General features: G+C 35.8%; 1 protein-coding gene across 1 annotated transcript in view; it reads right to left on the bottom strand.

The window, feature by feature from the left end:
• Positions 1-14,537, bottom strand: part of LOC102492544 (transmembrane serine protease 11D) — a 29,477-nt gene extending 14,940 nt beyond the window's left edge. The window contains exons 1-4 of the mRNA XM_027767056.1: positions 14,387-14,537; positions 11,568-11,686; positions 6,168-6,235; positions 1,894-2,051 (exon numbers count right to left, since the gene is read on the bottom strand). Of these exons, the coding sequence (XP_027622857.1) occupies positions 1,894-2,051; positions 6,168-6,235; positions 11,568-11,686; positions 14,387-14,537 (496 nt within the window). The remainder of the gene's footprint in view (positions 1-1,893; positions 2,052-6,167; positions 6,236-11,567; positions 11,687-14,386) is intronic.
• Positions 14,538-21,389: the final 6,852 nt, after the last annotated feature.

Below are 21,389 nucleotides of genomic sequence, written 5' to 3'. Positions count from 1 at the left end.
AATTTGCCTGTTTCCTCTCTAGTATGTAACACCGCTTCCACTGGTAGCTAGAAATGTGAAATTGTCTCAAACTTCTCATTTCCTGTCATTTTCTCATCTTATTGGTCTCCACGTTCTGTATCTTCTGAGCCCTGACTATCCTTCCAACGAGACCCATCCTCTACATTTTTTTCCCTATTGCTTTAGTTCATGCTTTCAGCATTTGACACCAGTACTGGTAAAATAACTTTCAAAATGAGTTCCCTGCTGCCACTTCTGTATTTTAAAAATTCATCCATCTCTATCAGACTGATTGTTTCTAAAAAATGTATGTCAGATCATAGCCTTTCCTACTTGAAATTTTTATTGAGAAATCAATCTTTTTATTTTCTATAAAATACATCCAAACTTCTCAAGACAAGTTACATACTTTCCAAAATCAGTTTTTGTAAAGATATTTCCTGCTAGAAGTTTCACAGGGCTTGAGTATTACATTTTCTTTGTAAGCGTTGGTGAAATCAAATAATCCTTTTGGAGACAGGAAATTTAAAAAGCTGATTACTTTTCTTCATTCTTTGAACAAGAGAGACTCGAGCTTGAATCCTAACTGTCCCACATGCTGACTGTTATAATCTTGGGCAATTATCTTTCTTTTGTAAGTGAAAATTATAAAAAATATCGATGGGATATAGTTGATATCAAGTGAAGGATCAAATGAAGAAAAAAATGCATGAAAGACACTTAAAGCCATGCCTAAAAAAATAGTAAGTGCTTATTAAGTAAGTGTTTTGATGACTATGAGGATGACAACACAAACCGATTATTCCAGTAGGGCCCTCATTGTTTTGCAAAAGCATTTTATTTATTACAGACTGTTTTCTTTTTTTCATTCTCTCAAACTCCCGTAATATTCTCTCTCATCTCAATATGTGGTACTCCTGCCCATATACCAAGGTCAAAGTCCAATCTCCTTCATAAGGCTTCTGATCTCTCCCTTTACTCGTTCTTACAGTTCTCGCTGTCTGTACCTCACATCAGGCACTTGACCATATACTAATTCCATTATCAAAACTCCTGTGTTGGGATATATTTTGCATCAGCTAGATTATGAGCTCTTGGGAAGTGGAAACCATTGTTAGGTTAACATTATATGCCCACGTTGTCCAGTATAATGTTAAACAAATAACAAGCACTTGGAAATTTCTTTTGGAAGTATTCCTTAATGTATGAGAGTGGAGGAGAATCTCGATTACTTAAGCTGTAGTGTATGAGCATCAGCCTGTCAAAAAGGATGCAACTAGGCCATGGGGTCGGAGCATCTTGGAGTTCTTTGTTGTACAAAGCAATAACTCTTTAATTTGGGGGATCAGGGGAGGAACTGGGAGTCCAGGGTGGGGAATGGGGCAATTTGGAGGATCTAGACAGATGACTTTGTGGTTCTGATGCAGTGATTCTTTCCAGGTTAGGATGAAACCAAACAATGCAAAATTACACAAATAATTTTGTAAATTTGTTTGTAATAAATGTTACAAAGGGGAATAAAGGCAGCTGTGAGATGGATCATTAACTAAATTGTTTTCTGAGTTTGAGCATCTTTTTGCCATTCCTATTCCAAAAGCTACAAATTGAACATTTGATAATAACATCTCTCATAAAGAGAGTTGGAAAGATGGTTAATAAAAACCATTTACTTAAATAATATATACTATATGCTAAATGATTCTTTGTCTTAGAATATTTTATATCAGAAAGTTATATATAATATTTAACTTTTAACATGGTGTTTCTATAAAGTTTAATTCCAATGAGAGAAAACGAGAGAAAAAAGCCTCTCATTTAATTATAGTGTGAATTCAAATCGGTAAACCTGAGGGATTTATTGAAATAAACTGATATCTAAAAAATGGTACTTGCATGTTATCTCAGTTGAATGGTTTATTTCCAAGTTTCCAGAGTTGTTCAGCATTTGGTGTAGAACAGACTCAATTCTGCTTTTCATTGTTGCTCCATTGTAATTTCTAGTGAATCGAAATTTCATGACAACATCTGCTCTCACACCATTACCATCTTGCCTGTAAATCATAAAGATATTTTTAAAAATGGGTAATAGAGTCCAGCAGGTGGTATGTTGATTAAGGACTGGATTCCCATGTGGCCAACCGTAGTTTGAGTCCTGGTGACTTGAAAATTTCACCAGGTGCATGCGCATATGTGCCCAAAACTCTAGAGGAAAGTGGAGAAGAAGGGATTGTGGCATGGCCATCCCTTCAGTAGGTGATTTCACTTTTCCTCTCTCTGTTTCTCTCTGGTGAGCACATGTGCTCTAGCAAAAGCCTTAAAAAGAAAAAATGGTAGTGATAATTTTTTACTGTCTTTATATATCCTTATTGATTCAGCCTTTTTTTTTTTTTTTAGAATTCAGTTGAACTTAACTACAGAACAGATTTACACAACAGTGTTTGCATATCTAATGATATATCCTAATGCTACTCCACAAATTTGATCTTAATGCACAGTACACTGTACCCACCATATAGTGTACCTGGCTTTGAAGTCAGAATGCCAGTTTTACAATGTGACTCTGAGTAAGTTATTTAAGCTTCTTAATATTTATGTATAGGGACCAGCAGTTAGCGTAATGGCTATGTCGCTGGACTCCCACGTAGTTGACCGTGGTTCGCGTCCCGGACCCGGTGGCTTAAAACTCACGCCGGGTGCATGCGCGTGCGTGCCCAAGATCCCGAGAGGAGAATGGAGGAGAAGGGATTGCGGCGTGACCATCCCCCCTGGGGGGTGATTTCTCACTTTCTGTCTCTATGTCTCTGTCTGTCTGGTGAGCGCATGCGCCCTATGGCAAAAATCTCTCCAAAACAAGACAAAACAAAACAAAAATTTATGTATATAGGACTCCCCACATATAAAATGAATTGTTATGAAGATGATATGAATTTATATATGCAAAATTTTTTGAGTGGTTTTTGCCATAGGGCGTGTGCGCTTGCCAGACAGACAGAGACAGACAAAGAGACAGAAAGCGAGAAATCACCCCCCCAGGGGGGATAGCCATGCCACAATCCCTTCTCCTCCATTCTCCTCTCGGGATCTTGGGCACGCACACACACGCGCCTGGCGTGAGTTTTAAGCCACCAGGTCCAGGACGCGAACCGCGGTCGACTACATGGGAGTCCAGTGACATAGTCATTATGCTAACTGCTGGTCCCAATATATGCAACAATTTTATGAAGAGGACAAAGCCGATAAGGAGCTATTATAAGACTTCACTCTCTTAAAAAAAATACAGAAAAACAAAAAAACCTCATCTCTTAAAAAATCTTATATAGTAGTAAGTTTTGAAATTTATGTGAGTTAGAGACTTAAGTTAATTTTCTGGTATCTGACCCTATTCATCAGCTACAACAGCAATGTTGAACTTTTGTAGTCTTATGTAAATATTTCATCTCCCACTTCAATTGATCACAGATATTCCTCACAATAAATCTGTATAACTTGATTAGAGATTCTGATTATCTAAAGCCTAGCTAAATTCCACATTCTGCCCTGTAAATTACCACATTAACCATTTCCTCCAACACTGGCTATTTTCTTTAAAAAAAAAAAAGCATTAAATAATTGAGGTTTTGCTTCTCTAGTATTCACTCTCAGCCCCCTCTTCTCAGCTCTATTGTAAGTTCTGGCTTAATATTCATTCCATTTTTACAGAAAAAAATATGAATGTGCGATTCAAAGATGAGGGACACTTAATGAATGCTAAACATATAAAGAACTGCTCAAACAGGATAAATGGTTTACACCAATTAGTTTGTTCGATTTTCATAACAACACTATCAAAGAAGCACTTTGTATAAGAAACTGAAGCACAGAAAGGTTAAGTAGCTGGACAATGATCACATAACTAAAGAGAATGAGTGCTGGAATTTGAACTTAAGGAGTTTGGCTCTAGAGCCTCTATGTTTTATTACTACAAAAGTCAAACTAAAGAATGCCATTTTGCACTCATTGGATTGGCAAAAATTAAATTAGAACCTGACTATACTGAATACTAGTGAGGATATTGTACAGTACTGTCTCTGTTGGTTGAGGTGTAAATTCCTACAACCACTTTGGAGAGCATTTTGCCAGTATCTAGTAAAGCTGAATATTCAATCATCAGTATCTAGAGATTACAGTTTTTGATGTATACGCTTGAGAAAACCTCTCATGTTTCATATGAAAAGAATGCTCATTGTAAAGTATTTAAAATATGAAAAAATAAATACATTTGATGTTGAGTGGATAAGTAAACTATGGTATGTTCATATGATAACACAATAAAGTGAATTAATATGCAATAGTTAAAACAAATCAACTAGGTTTAGCTATATTAAAATAGCTATATTATAATATTAAAATATTAATAAATTAATATTTAAAAATCTGAACATATTTATAGAAGTATATTGTATAATCCAATTTCTATGAAATTAGAAACATCAAAACAATTCTTTTTGTCAGTTGTGTGTATATCTATAGGAGCATGCATGAAAAAAATCCTTATGGACTCCTCTGGCCTTTCCAGTTCCACATCCAGTCTTGTCATCTCTACCTTAAAAGTTTACCTGGAATCTTGTAATTTTTGCCTCTGTCATCCTAATGAAAGGCACTAAAGTCTCTGTTCTTATTTATTGCAATATGTCTTAGATGATCTCCTTCTTTGACCCTTACCTCTCTAATTTATGCCTCGCACAGCAGTGTGTTGATCTTTTAAAATTTTAATATGAACTGTGTTGTGTCACTCATGGTCAGTGGCTTTCTATGTCATTCAGAGTAAAATCCAAGGTTCCTACTGTGACCCACAATATCTATAGGATATTGTCTTTGGGTAAAGCTCTCACCATGACTGTTTTTCACCACATTACCCACTTCAGACACATAGGCATTCTTTTTGTTCATCGATGACAAGTTCCCACATTAAGAACTCAGCACTTGATTCTTTCTCTGCATGGAATGCAATGGTTATTATTGTTTTCTTCATGTCTCACTCAAATACTGTTTCATCATAAAGGTCTTTTCACCTCATATAAAAAAAACCTTGCCTCTTGGGCCAGCAAATGGCATGGTGGTTAAGGTACTATACTACCTTGTGGTTGACCATGGTTTGAACCCTGGACTCAGTGGCTTGGAAATCAGTGTGCCCAAAATCCCTAGAGGAGAATGGAAGAGAAGGGATTGCAGTGTGGCTATCCCTCCTGGGGGATGATTTATCACTTTCCCTCTCTTTATTCAGTGAGTGCTTGTGCCCTATGGCCAAAACCTAAGGGGGAAAAATCTTGCCTCTTTGGTCTAATCTTTATTCCATTACCTGGTTTATTTTTCTTTATTATACTTACTGCATCTGGCACACACATATTTATAGGTTTGTACCCTTCCCGTGGACTCTTCCTATTCTTCTATCTCCTCCTTTGTACTTATCAGATCACAGCTGTATGCAATGAATACTTACTAGGTGACTTTGGAGAATAAGAAAAAGATAATTTTCTCATGACAATAGTATTTGAGGAAAAAAATAGTTTAATTCTTCTCCCTACCAAAGAATTTTGCATTTAATTGAGCAACATGGACATATGGGAGAGTCAGTAAGGGTGACTATTTTAGTTGGGGGGGGGCTGTTTTATCACATAACGTAAACAGGTAACCAAGGTATGAATGGCAAACAACTAAAACACATATTGCTACTTCTTCTATTTTTAAACTATGATGGACATGTCTTAGATTTCACCCAGGCATATTAAAAATATCACTTTTTATATTGGTTATGATGTCTTGATCTTGGAAGAATACACCAAGTGCCACAGCATTGTACAACTCCAGGAGGCACTGTTTATCTAGAATACATTGTGAATAATATCCACCAGATTTATATAACTGTTCCTGCATTCCAACTTTATAACTTTTTTCCTCTTTCCTCCATAAAAATTGAAGTAACATGTTTATTTGTGTTAGTAGCCAAAAAGATCATATATAATATTAGTTTCTACTGGGGGACATTGTTTTTTAAAGCTGCTCTAAATACTATTTTCATAATATTGCAACAAATTTTGTGAACATGTCACTCATTATACATACTGTAAACAAAGTCAAATGTGCCAAATTGCATGTATGCATGTATTTTTTTATATAGTTCCACTCACCTTATTTTGACAACATGAGCTCTGACAAATTGATTCCTCAAATTTGACTCTTTGAATGCTTTAGTAATCTGTACAATGAAAGAGGGAAAAAAATCTCTGTAATTACAGTTCTTTCTATCCTTTCTCTCAATCTTGTAACATGGGACTCATGTTAATGAGTAAAAATCTAAGTTTTCAGTTCAGTTCAGTTCCATCAAGAACATATGGGATCAGTTTTTGTAATCATTTGATGCAGTACCTGTTTCTTCATCTTACACAGAAATGATACTGGACAGAATGTGCCTTTACTTACAAGTCTTTCTAAACACATTTCATGTTTTACTCGATGAGAGTTTATTTTCTGTGACTTAGTGGCTGCTATTAAGTGGGTTGAGGCAATGGCAAGGCAGTAATAGGGTAGTCCACTCCTACAACTTAAACTCTGTGTTCCTCATCAATTGTATTTTAAGTGGATAAAACTAAATTAAACAAGATTAAAATGAGTATTGAGAGAAAGCTTGATGAGAAGGGGAAAAAGAAGCAAAGGGAAGTTTCTTGTCATTTCTAATTCACACATAAGTATCAGAGGTTATCTTTAGAATCAATTAATAATTTCCCAACCTAACTATAACTATCTCCTTGAATTATCACTCAGTCCTAACAAGGATAATTCTCTTGAGGTATGAAATTCAGAGTTTCACAGTCAACTAGAAGTACTTCTGTGACTGACACAATTCTGAAATGCAGGGTCAGATGTATCGTGGTTTCACAATGGAGAATGGATTTTTTGGTTTGTACTGTGAAGTTGCACCCCAGTGGATGTGGACATAAAAAGATAAAGATGGGAATTAAAGCATGCACAATATTATATTAAGCCAGGATGTGAAATCAACTCTTCTCGATACTGATAAATTTATGCAATCTTTATCACACCACAACATATTTTGTATTGCTAATATTCATTCTCATAGGCTCATTGACATTAGCCAATTATTTCACAAAATGATAATTTTGGTTTTTTTGAAAGAGGTCTTGAACATTTTAAAGACTAATAAGACTATTCTTTTTCAAATAATTCATGTTCCTTTTTAAAATATTCAAGAAGTACTAGTAAGTATTAAGGAGATTAGCAAAATGTCACTCTAAATTGTATGATATAGAATTAACCATTGCTGCCATTAGGTAAAATATATTCCAATTATCTAGGTAAAAAAATGGGTTTTAGAGGGACCAGCAGTTAGCGTAATGGCTATGTCGCTGGACTCCCATGTAGTAGACCGTGGTTCAAGTCCCGGACTCGGTGGCTTAAAACTCACGCCGGGTGCGTGTGTGTGCGTGCCCAAGATCCCAAGAGGAGAATGGAGGAGAAGGGATTGCGGCGTGGCCATCCCCCCTGGGGGGTGATTTCTCACTTTCTATCTCTCTGTCTCTGTCTGTCTGGCAAGCGCACACGACCTATAGCAAAAACCTCTCAAAAAAAAATGGGTTTTAATGAACTACATTATAGGAGGTATTTTACTAAAGGATTTAAGCTTAACTTCTGTAAAAGAAATGGGCATAAAGCTGAAGGAATTTCTAAAATTTGGATACATGTTTCTTAAACTTTTGTTTTGTTTGTTTTTGCCAGACGGCACATCAGTTTACCAGAGAAAGAGAGGGAGATGGAGAAAGCACCCCTCTAAATGAGACATGGTCATGTGACATCCATTCTCCTCCATTTCTCCACCCTGTTGAGTTAGGGGGTATGCTTACATATGCATCCTGCATGTTTTTAAACCACTGGGGCCAGGATTTGAACTGCATAGTTGGCCATGTAAGATATGGCCCACTTAACCATGAGTTCATGTAGTCAAACCCTCTTATGATTGCATCTCTTTTTTCCTTTAACTTTTGCCATAGGACAAACAGAGAAGACTTGGTGGAGAAGCAAAAAGGAAGGGAGGGAGGAGAGATAAAGAGAAGGAGGGAGAGGGAGACAGAGAGAGAGTGAGAGAGAGAGAGAAAGCTAAAAGATAAATGTTTCCTGAGATGGGATGGACATGCTGTAATTCTTTCTCCTCCTCTCAGGATTTTGGGCACACATGTACATATGCTGTTGTCAAGTCTGGGGACTCGAACTATGCAGTTGGCCATGTGAGATACAGCTGCCCCAACCAACGTGCCACTGGTCGTCCCATATAATTATGTTTTAGTTTACAGTTTGACATTGCACTGGCACACAAGTTAGACTGGACCAACATGTTAAAGATGCACTGTAATGTTTGGCATGTTCTGTACATGGACATTAAGAAGTGGTTAGTGAGGATTAAGATAATAAGAACAATTAAAAAAGAAAGTTGATTAATTGGTTGATATGCATGTATGAGGATGAAAGAAGAGGTCTATGGATAGAACTTCGTATTTCAGAAAGTGGGTGAAGTTGTTGTTGATGAATCTCAGAACTTATCAAATGTTTGGCAGAAAATCCATGAGCAGCTGCTTGGAAAGTATACCGGTGGGATAGTGGAAAGGGCAATATATGGAGAACACAGAGTCAGGTTAGTTTAACTTGCATAGGAACTTTTATTAACTATATAATCTTTCTTCCTCTCAGTTTCTCCATCTATAATAGAACAGTCAAAAGTGTACTAAAATAATTTATCTTTACACAATTGACTACTGCAACTCAGAGATTGTGCATCTACTTTTAGTGAGGATTACATTCAATCTTTTGGCCTTTTACTTCCTTCCAAAGTTATTAATCTGTTCAAAGGAATTTACTTTCACACCTATTTGATTTTGTAACTTGTACTATTGCCCTTTTTATTACATTGGGCAAAAGCCAAGTAAATAATGAGAAAAGAGTATTTTCTTATATTTCCTTCCTAATAGAGGTTGACAATACTGATTATGTTTTTAGCATAGTGTAGAATCCTCAGCTTTCAGAATATTTGTACTTGATAAAGGCTGAAGCAAATTATTAATTGTTTAAGTAAATTCTAATGAAGTGAACATCATTAAATCTGTTAGTGAAACAAGTCCTGTAAAAGGTAAACCATTCCACGTAGAATGTTTGTAATTGTCATGTATTTTTCATTTTTAGAGTGAAAGGTCTTACTAACTGCCTGTGAATGTGTCAGATAAGTCATTTTCATATTGTTGGAAAAGAATCTGGAATATCTCAGTGTTAATAGTAGTAATATGAGTGTTAAGATTTTGTATATATTTTTTTCTTCTTCACATTTCCTGAATGCCCTGAATTTTTTACATGTTTTATATAGTCTTTATTAAACTACTAAAAGCATATTCATTTTTAATGAAAAGACATATATATGCATAATAATGATTTACTTTACAGACCTTTCTCAAGAATGATTTAAAAACAGCAGGCTGGGATCAGGAGGTAGTGTGATAGGTAAGGTGCTAGATTCCCATATAGCTGAGCATGGTTTGAGTCCCAGACTCAGTAGCTTGAAAATCACACTGGGCATGTGCGTGTCCAAAATCCTGAGAGGAAAATGGAAGAGAAGGGATTGCAGTGTGGCCAGCCACCCCCTGGGATGGGGGTGATTTCTCTCTCTCTCTCTCTCTCATCTCTAGTGAGTACATGTGCCCTATGGCAAACACCTAAAATAAATAAATAAATAACAGGCTAATTGTATATTTTGAGACTTCTGAATATTTTCTCAAGGTGCTTGTAGTACTCTTTTATTTAGTTCATGATCTTTTGTATTTCTGAATATATGTTATGCTTCATATCATTTCTCTCCAAACTAGCCTTTTGCAATTTTACATATGCCTCATTTAGCTGATCTAACATACCTGATCTGTTCTAGCAGGAGCTGAATCAATAGGGCCAAGGACACCTTGGCACCTCTGGCACCTTCCTTTAATGACAAATAGCTTGGTCTTAATTCCCCATAATTAAGCTGGATACTTCTCAATACACACCCTTCTGGTTTGCTTCCAATTTTAGGCTGGATGCATAGCTGACACATTACAAGGCGTTTTTGTTTGGATGTGAGGACTTTATTTTGAATAACTGTCCTCAGAATGCTCTTCTCAGGGCAGTTATTTCTAGTACCTTTTTCAAAAAATTTAGAAATATTCATTGGTTTGAACTCCAAATAATGAGATTTCATGGTACAAATCATATAACTAAGTATTCCTGTGTATTTCTAGAAACAGATTGGAAAGAGAAAGCAGTGAGTAAGGGCAGACAATTGCTTTAATGAGTCCAAAATGAAGTCTTTTCTGCATTTCTACCTTTTTGAGAATATTCCCTAATTCAGGCTTTTAACCGTGGCTCTTTTCTGGATTCCTACAATGAGCTTCTTCCTATAGATTCTTCCTTCTAATCTAATTTATATACTTATGAAAATGAATGTGTCAGAGTCTTTTTTTTTTTTTAATCATGTAAGATGCAAACTTGTCTGCTAAGCATCTTCTCACTTTTATAGTCTGGCTCATGTCTTAGCCATTGTGTACCCTATTTATTTTCACAGTCAACCTGAAACGTCATCTATTATAAGCCACCATCACTTATTTCCATAATTGTATGTAATTAATACCCCTTTCAAAGTCCTTCACCACAAATTCATGTATGTGTTGCTCTCACAATGGCTAAAACATGAGCCAGACCATAAAAGTGAGAAGGTGCTTAGCTAACAAGTTTGCATCTTATTTTGTAAGCAAAACATCTTGAACTGGAAGTAACATGATTAAAAAATAAAAGAATCTATTTCTTTCTGGCAAATTAAATAATAATAATAATAAAATAGACTTGTTTAATCTCCCATGTTAGAGGAAGATCTATGAGAGCAGGATTAAAGAAGTCTACAATACTTATAAGGTACATGGTGAGTATGTGGCATGAGAACAATATATTTTATGATTTAACCATTTTATGTCCATTTGGTCGATTGATTTTTTAAATATTAAAATTTTTATTTTATTATTATTATTTAATTCACTGGAGAGAGTGAGAGAGGGAGAAAGAGAAAGTGAGAAAGCAAGTCACCAAGTTGGGAAATTGAATCACGAGGTGATGGCCATGCTGCAGTCCCTTCTCTTCAGCAATTCCTTTTCCTCCTTTCTTCTCCTGGGATGTTGTGTACGCATGTATGTGTGCCCAGTGTGAGTGTCAAGCCAGTGACATAACCACTACTCCATCTACTGTCCCCAACAATAGACCTCTAATCTTTGAAGTAATAATAAAATAAAATGTGTACTTACTCATGGCCTTTTACTTTTCATTCACAACTTAATAACTGTGAATAAGAACTAGTATATTAATAAACTAACTTAAAAAAAACACATATCTTATACCATTCAAGTGAGAAAAATAGGTGATGCATCTAGCAATTGAAACAATATCACAAAATATTAGATTTATCATACTAATTTTATGATGGATTAAGAGCAAGACAAATATTAACTTACCATAGATTCAATTTTTTCACTCAAAGACCTGTATTCCTGAGTGGCTGGTGAATCTAACTGATTGCTATATTTAACATTTAGGATTTGAAAGGTGCTACGGTAAAAGTAAGCTTTTTGATCTAGAAAAGAACAGAAAGACAGGATCAGCTTTATTTTTTAAGTAGTTGACTCTTTAGTCATGATTATTGGGAGCTATATTACATAATTTAAAAACATTTGCTTTCTTTAAAAGGAAAAATAAGAGAATATATTTAATATAGATGTAGTTATAATAAATTTTTTTTTAATTTCAGTTTTTTTTTTTTGAGAGTTTTTTTCGCTGTAGGGCGCGTGCGCTCGCCAGACAGAGAGAGACAGAGAGACAGAAAGCGAGAAATCACCCCCCAGAGGGGATGGTCACACTGCAATCCCGTCTCCTCCATTCTCCTCTCTGGATCTTGGGCACGCATGCACACGCGCCCGGCATGAGTTTTAAGCCACCAGGTCCGGGACGCAAACCGCGGTCGACTATGTGGGAGTCCAGTGACATAGCCATTACGCTAACTGCTGGTTCCGTTTATTTCAGTTTTTAAAAAATTGACAAAGTCAGAACTGTAAAAGATACATGAAAATAAGAACAGAATTATTATTCCAGAAATTAAAAATTGTTCAGAAGTAGTATAAATTTTAAATCTTAATATAGTTTAGAGAGGTTTGAGGTTTATTCATTTGAGAAGTACTATGAATATCTATATCTATAATATGCTATTATTCATTTATCATTGAAAAAAACCCCAAAGTTCAAAGTAGTTCTGGTTAGTTTTAAAAGTCATTTCAAATAATATTCATTTTTTTTAAAGAGATTTTTTACTAGAGAGCACGTGTGTTCATCAGAGAATTACCTTGATCAGGGGTAAGAGTTGGAGATGTGGAGCAAGGATGATTCTCTATAGTGGAGGGACAAGTCATTTTTGGGCCACAAGTGATAACTGGGGTACAGTTTGAAGAAAACTTACCATGACATCCTCCTTTGTGTATTAATATGACAATACAGTAAATAATAATTAATTTAACCTGAAACTTGGTATTTTTTTTCCTACCTCTATAATTCACGTTAGGGATAGACAACTTCAGGTGATTTGATAGCAAAATGTAGTCAAAAGCAAAATTTAGCCATGACATTTACATTTGATTCTCTTAAATAAATTATTCCTCTGTACTGGTTTTTCTAATGTTAGCAGTTATATTGCAGCATTGACATATTTCAATCTCTGTGTAGTTAAACAATTTGTTCATTTATAGTAAGACCTACTGTTGGGTAAAAATACGTCATGACTATTCCAACGACCTAATATAAACCGTTTCTCTCCAGATTAAAAAATCCACATACCCTCCTGTAGACACACCACACGAGGTTTAAATTATTTGACATGATTATACCTGAAATAAAAATAACCCTCAAAAAAGGACTGCAGTGCTACCAATACCCATGAGTGGTTAAGGGGTGCTTTCTTTCTCCCTCTGTTCCTCTCACCTTTCGTCTCTCTGGCTTGTGCATGCACCTTATGGCAATAACAATAATAATAATAAAACTAGAAGTGTATTTTGTGTAAGAAAAAAACAGATTAAATAGTTAACATAATCTAGCAAAATTTGAATACATTTTGTATAGATACATTAAAGCATCTGAATAATTATTCACTAAGATTTTGAGCAAAGTAGTTTATGAATGATCAGGGTGTGTGTATTTTTTTAATTGCCAGAGGACATGTGCACTCTCCAAAGTGAGAGAGACCGAGAGAGACAGAGAAAAGGGAGAGAAAAACTACCTCCCAATAGGGTGGGATCATGCCACAATACTTTTTCTTCTATTTCTCCATTCCCATCAGGATTTGAAGTATATGCATTATGCACCCAGTGTGTTTTTCAAGCCACCAGATCTGGGACTTGAACTGTGGTTAGCCATTTGGGATCTGTCTTTCTATGCACAGCACTTAACCACTGCTCTACAAGGCTATCCCTATTTTTATTATTTATATTATTTTTCTTGTCCATATTTTCTAATTTTTTTATAATAATAAAAATGAAAATAAGAGAAATAATGAAATAGTATCTTTTAAGTACAATTTTACCCCTTTCTACTGATCTGCAAATTTATCTCCTTGACCATCATAACTTCTGATTGTAAGACTATGCTTTTAGGAAGCAATATGAATTAAGAAATACTTAGGTACATTTGAAATTGAACTGTTGAAACAAAAGTTTTGTTGTGATATTTGTCTTCTACAATATTATTAGGTTATTAAATAATGAAACCATGGTACTAGTGAAAACAAAATGGGCAAATTTTAGTATTAGAAAAGTAGGAAGAGATTTGACTAGAATAACTCTTGGTTGGGCAACAATATTTTGCATACCAAAAAGAAAGTTTAGTATACTAAAAAAAAGCTCCAAAAGAAAAAGAATATAAAAAATATTGATTAAAGGAAAATATATATAAGAATGTACCTTTATGGAAGAATTATAAGTATAAATAAGATAAAAAATACATTAAATAAAAAATACATACTTTTCTCCATTCGAAAAGTTCATGGAAAAACAAAATTAAAGTATAACTTTATTTTGTTACAAAAAATTTTAAATCCAGGCGTAATTTTTGTAATATACATTTTCCAGAGACTTTTGGAAAACCTCTTTTATGTGTATACATATATAAAATTAAACTATAATTAAATAAATTATAAATAGAAAAAATACCCAGTTTTTTAAAAATCTGGAATGCTTTTCATCTGGAAGTATTTTTAGTTACTTAGTGTGAAAAGAAATAATCTGTTACTTACCAAAAGCTAAAAAGTGAATAAGTAAAGCTATGGTAACTGCCAGAATTATCACCCCTGCGATGACAATAAGACATATTACATACGGATTCTGGAATCTTGAAGTTGATGGCCCTCGGACTGGCCTTAGAATAAGAGAAAATGATAAAGTCATTCATTTTGCTCAGAGAAGTCTTTAATGATTTTTATTGTTTATTGTTTTGTTTTGTTTTGTTTTCCTCAATCTCTTTGCTTGAATATGGTTCAAGAATTCTAAATAAATAAACCAAATAAGGCTCTCCTTAGTGGTTTATCTTAAACCATTTATAACATTATATATTTCTTATAGGACAAAGAGAGAGAGTGTGAGAGAACGAGAGAGATAGCTCCCAAAACAGGGTCCTGACACCACAATCCGTCCCTAGCCTCAGTCAGTCCTGTATAATAGGCACACACATGCCCATTATGCTCATGAAAGCCTCTGTATGCAAACCCAGAGCCTTTCCAAGTTGAGCAGCCTTACAGAACAAAGTATTTCACTGCTCCAATCTGGCTACCAGCCAGCTCCTTCAAGATTTTTTTCTTTCGAGATTTTTTTTTTTTTCAATGTAGGATTGTTGACATTTAAGTTAGATGGAAAAATAAGGAAATATGATCCATGTTTGCAATCTCTTTCCTTTCTGCGAATTGATAGTTTTCATGAGTAGTGACAAATCTTTCTCTACTTTACTACTACACCTTCCAAGATCCTGTACTGGACACTACTGTATTAATCTCTTTTACTTGGGTATCATCCCCAGGGATGTACTGAGAAGAGATATTTTGCATAGGAAAAAGGGTGGAGTAGAGTAAAGAAGCAGGGCTAGGAGTTGGGAAGGACTTGGAATGGCAGCATTCTTCACTGTAATATTACTATATTATTATTATTTATTTATTTTAGAGAGAGATTTTTGCTATAGGACATGTGCACTCACTGGAGAGACAGAGAAACAGAAAGTGAGAAATCACCTCAGGGGATAGGGGGGTAGAGAGGATGGCCATGCTGAAATCCCTTTTCCTTCATTCTCCTCTCAGAATTTTGGGCACACATGCACATGTGCCCAGCCCGGGACTCGAACCACTGTCAACTGTATGGGAGTCCAAGGAAAGAATTATGCCATTTGCTGGTCCCTATATTACTGTATTATTAAAAATGGAGATGAGGGCAAAGGCAGAGAACTGAGATCAGGAGAGTAGCAAGCAAATGAAATGAATTAGAACTGATCCAACAGCAAAGGATTTATGTGATTTATAATTTCTTTCTCCACAAAATTGTCAATGTAAGCATAAGCCAATAGATTTATGATTATACAGTATCTGGTACTATATTAGGTATATAGCTCTGGAACTGTCTTAATCACTTCCTCCACCACACATACAGAATCACACACACTCACACTGGGGAGCTCACCAGAGGAGCTGGGTGTGAATTCCAGTTCTCCTTGTTTGCTTAGAGATTATATTTTCATTTATCTGAGACTTTATCCGAAAAAAGGGAATAAAAATAACACTATGCCAGGATGTTCTGATGATCAAATGAGGTTATGTTAGGCATTATAAAAAATATACTTCTAGCTAAATGAGTTACTCAGCGGGCTATGAACATTTTGAGGGTAAATATGGTTTCCAGGCTTGAGTTTCTGACACTTTATAGAATGCTTATATAGGTGTTTTGTAAAGATTAATGAATGGAATGTTCTAAGGGCCAGTAGTTTCCAGATGTTAAGGTTTCACTGCAGGATTGCCTGGTTGTATTTGGGGTCTAACTCATCTCTTAGTATTTTGTAGTGTACCATCTGCACTTCATATGTAACATTTCAGAAGATTATTAGAGGAGGACATAGATTTTCCAACTTTCAATTTTGTTAAGTAAACACTTTATAAATTTACAAAAATTTACCCTGCTAAAAGATGGTCATTTAATAAATGGGCATTTAATTATATGACACTGGAAGGAATTTACCTCAGAATAATTTTTAAAAAATGATAATACAGCTTTAACTTCATGATGTCTTTCTATGACATTAATCTTTTTTAAAAAATTATTTCTTTATTTAATTTAATTTCTTCTTAATATTTATTTTTTATTTTATTTATTTATTTATTTATTTTATTTATTTATTTTTTTTTTGGAGAGGTTTTTGCTATAGGGCACGTGCGCTCGCCAGACAGACAGAGACATGGAGACAGAAGGCGAGAAATCACCCCCCAGCGGGGATGGTCACGCCGCAATCCCTTCTCCATTCTCCTCTTGGGATCCGGGCACTCACACACACGCGCCCAGTGTGAGTTCCAAGCCACCGGGTCCGGGACGCAAACCGCGGTCGACTACGTGGGAGTCCAGCGACATAGCCATTACACTAACTGCTGGTTCCCAATATTTATTTTTTATTTTGACTAAAGAGAAAGAGAGAGAGAGAGTGAGAGAAGGGGAAAGCGAGAAAACAAGCCGTCAGGTCCAGAACTTGAACCATGGTCGGCCATGTGGAAGTCCAACATTTTAGCCACCATTGCACCTACCAGTCCCGTGACATTAGTCTTATTTGTTCATTTTGCGGTACAAGTGAAAACTGACTTTCACTAACACTGCTCCAAAATACAGTGTTTGAGAACCTCTACTGTAGCAATTTTCATGTTGGACAAAATTGGCACTTTGACATTTGCTAAGCATTAGAGCCTGAGTTTATTTGTTACCTTGTGGGGGTTTTGTGCCAGTTAAAAGCAAATGCATGATATTCAGCATCTATGATTTTAGTGAATATTAGTGACTACTGAGTAATGGAATAGTCAAAAAGAGACAGAGATGGAAGAAGGATTAAACTCCAAAAGGTTAAAAACTCAAAAGGCTAAATAAATCTTAGGTTGACACCACACACTCTCACACTGGGGAGCTCACTAGAGGAACAGGGTGTGATTAGTCTTCCTTGCAGCAATTAAGAATTTACTGCGTTTCCAGGGATGAACTAATGTGTTGAGGTCTGCAAGTGTGGAGTGAGAAGTCCTGAAAAACAAGGATTAAGTTGGAGGCCAACCCCTGTTCTCCAACTCCACCCCTACTCCCCTAAAACACACACAAAGACTTGGAGTCAGCATACACTATAGCTTGAATGATCTTCCCATGAGAATGACTTTAGAGTCAACTTTTCTCTCAGTTCATAGGAAACATCTTAAACTCAATGACTGAAAAGCACCATGAGACATATGACTCAATAAACAAGGGTGTGGAGCCCAAATTACCTTAATCTCACAAGCTGTAATTGATTACATAAGAATGGATTGTTCCGCCCTGTAGAAACAGATGAAGAAATAGTTGCTCTCTTGTTAGTAGTGCAACTAGTAGAGGAACCTCTGTATGTTGCTGATTATAAAGTTTATGATAATACACTAAACTGTGCATCATATTTGCGTTGTAAACTATTACAGAATATGTATTTGCAAACACTGTATTTTCACTCATAATGCAATGGAAATCTGTACAGTAAAATATTTTGCCTTTAAAGCAGAGTCCTATTAAGTAATATGTCTAGTGCTTGCATTTAAACATGAAAACAATATCCAATTGTGACACATTTAACCAGCTTCTTTCTCTTTGTCTATTTATTGATTTGGAAAAAATGTATCAATGTTGGAGAATTGATCTTTCTGCACTGTTACTGCGATAACCTAAGTGATAGGTATTGTACGTGTATTGGGGGTGGTCTTCAAAAAGTTCACAGAAAATGCATATTAAAATTAAAACAAAAAACTATGCATGGGCTGACCAAGTAACCTAGTGGTTGAAGGAGCTATATCTCCCATGAAAGACAGTAGTTCAAATCCCTGCCCCAGAGGCTTGAGAAACACAGAGCATATGTGAATGTGTGCCTAAAATCCTGTTGGGAGGAAGAAATGGAAAAAGGATTTTGGTGTGACTCCATGCTCTATTGAGGGGTTCTTTCTCTATTTCTCTTTCATTCTATCTTTCTGGCAAGTGCTTGCACCCTATTGCAATTTAAAAAACAAAAACTAGGCATGGATTTCACAATTGTTTGCACTAAAATAAACTATAATTTTTCCGTAAACATTTTGAAATCCCCTTATATATTGCCAATCTTCAAAATAGTCTTATACAGTCTATATTTTGAATCCATTTTAGGGAAAGTGAAGCTCGGAGAGAAAGTAACTCATGATTTTTCAAGAATGACAGAACTAGATATGAAAAACAGATAGGTTTGAATCAAAGAACTTGAACTTCCTCTCACATGCACTTCCTCCTCAGGTTAGTTGCTTCACTCTACACAGAACTGGAAAGCTTTGAATCTCCTGCCTCCCCTGACCTCACTTGGGGAAGTGAAGCAAAGAAAAGCAACATCTATTGGGTTGTTATTAAATGTCTTATGCAATAAGATAATTGTTGATTCAATTTTAATTTGAAAGTGCATCTTACATTAATATATCAGATTTCTGTAGGAATACTAATTAACTTCTGCCATTGATACATGGTTACACCCAGTAAGCCCCTTTGGGTTAATAGAGCTATTTGGCAAAAAATTTCCATTATTTTCAAGAATGGAGGAAATCAATAGCAGGATCATTTTAAATTAAAATATTCATAGTATCTATACAAAGGAGTTTTAGAAAATTGCATGTTCATTTAAGTAAAATTTCAGGTAGGATATTAATAAGCATTTGCTTCATAGTCCTTTTTTTCCTGCTATGAAGTCTTCCTCAGTGATTCCATCTCGTGGTTTCATAAAGTGCCCCACAGGATAATATTGCCTATGATGTATCTTTAGCCCAGACCCCTCTTTGAGTTCCACACCATCATTTTTAATGATCTGTTGGGCATTTTATGGATGTCTTACAACCACCTTCAATAGAACATTCAAAACTTGGTATCTGTTTTCCCAAACTACATGTACCTCATTCTCCCACTATTTCTAATATTGGTGAATGTTGCTACTTCTACCTATTACCCTATGTTAGAGATCAAGTAATTAGCTGCACCTGTTCTTTCATGGTTATATGCCACATCCAATAGGTCATCTAATAATTCTTATCCTACTATTGAAATATTTTTCTTTATTCTCTCTATATCTCGAATCTGGCTATCATCTTACTTATTATACTTGAAATGTCCCCTACCTAGAATCCTTGATTCTATTAACTACTCACTTATTTAATTCAAGAGACATTTGGTGAGTTCCTACAATGTTCCAGGTGTTGGGGATATAGTAAACAAAAACAAACCTACCAGCCACAATGGACCAAATGCCCCTCCTACCCCATTCATACATTGAAACCCTAATCTCTAATGTAACTGTATTAAAAGGCAAGGCTTTTTGGACATGATTAGGTAGTAAAGGCAGAATTCTCATTAGTAGTGTGAATGACCTTGTAAAGGAGACCTCAGAGATACTCTCATCCCTCTTGCCATGTGATGTTACATTGAGAATACAGCCATCCATAAACCAGAGGATGGGCCCTCGCCAGACACCAATCTGCTGGTCCTTGATCCTGAACTTTCTAGCCTCCAGAACTGTGAGAAATACTTATGTTGTTTATAAACCACCTATCCAATGCTCTTGTCTTATAGCAGCTGAGTGGACTAAGACCCGACTCTAATGATGGGGGCAAAGAGAGACAGAAATGAACAAGATAAGTAAAAATGCAGGGAGGCGGGAAGGGAGTGTGTTTGAGATGCTAAAAATTTGGACAGACCGGCCAGGAAAGACCTCATGGAGAAGGGAATATTGAGTAAAGACCAGAAGCAGATGAGTGAGTTAGCCATGAAGATACCAGAAAGACCTAGACAGAGGGAATAGCCATTTGGAAGCCCTGAGCCAGCATCTCATCTTGTAAATTTGGGAACAGCAAGGGGGTAGCTCAGATAGAGGGGAATGAGTGAATGGGAGTGGAGGAAGTAAAGGGAGATAGGGTCAGAAAAGTAAGAGAGAGAGATAGTGATTGGGTGGGGGAAGGTCAGTTAGGCCTGTGTATGTAAAGGCTTTGGTCTTTATCCTGAATATGAGAAAAAGTCTTTGAGGATTTTGAATGAAGGAGTGACATCAGTCTTTTCCTTTAATGTAGCCATTCTAAGTACTTTGAGGGAAGTATTAGGACTGGCATGGAGTGAAGGATCTCTTAGGAGGTTGTTCAGTAACCAAGGTGAGAAATGATGGCAGCTTAGGCAAAAATGGTAACAGTAGAGGTGATCAGAGTGGCCAGAATTTGAGTATATTTTGAATTAGACCCTAGGGGGTTTGGCTGATGATTGACTTGTGAGATCTGAGGGAAAAAAGAATCTAGATTGAAGTCAAGATTTTTGCTTCTTTCCAATCAATGTTTTTGATTTTTTGATAAAAATACCTTTACATCCTCCCCTCCCTCACCTTACTTGAAATTTATCGTTAGCTTTTTGAAATATCCAAGATGACCTCTAAATCTTCTACTTGATATTTAAGGTCCATTATGATTACCTCTGCAACTTCTTCATCTGCCACATATCCTCACTCCAGCCAGACCAAAGGTTACTTCTGTGTGTGTTGTACTCTTGTCTGGAAAACGTCTTCATATTTCAGTTGCCTGGCTGATTCTTGTTTTATTTTTAAGATGATTCAGGCATCTTTCTTCTCTGTCTAGGTAGCTTCCCTTCCACTCCACCCTCATCTATTCTACCCCTCATCTCACCTCATAATATTCTGTGAATTTCTCTCATATATTATAGTTCTTATTCCTTCGTGTGTTAAACAATTATTTTGGGGCCTCCAAGCTCCTGAACGATAGAGCTACATCTTGTCTGGTAGTATATACCCCATTCCTAGCACAACATCCATCACAGAGTCGACACCAGGCATTGTTTATGAGAAAGTTGATGAAGAAAACTGCAAAGAATGAGGTAAAAATAATTTTACTGTGGTTTGTAAGGACTTTGTATATTTCATTCAGCATTGTTGTTTTAAATGCTGACAGACGTATATATATATATATATATATACATTTCTCATAT

Source organism: Tupaia chinensis, unplaced genomic scaffold, assembly GCF_000334495.1.
Source record: "Tupaia chinensis unplaced genomic scaffold, TupChi_1.0 Scaffold143894_1, whole genome shotgun sequence".
Classification (NCBI taxonomy): Eukaryota; Metazoa; Chordata; class Mammalia; order Scandentia; family Tupaiidae; genus Tupaia; species Tupaia belangeri.
This window is presented reverse-complemented; position numbering and strand designations above follow the sequence as displayed.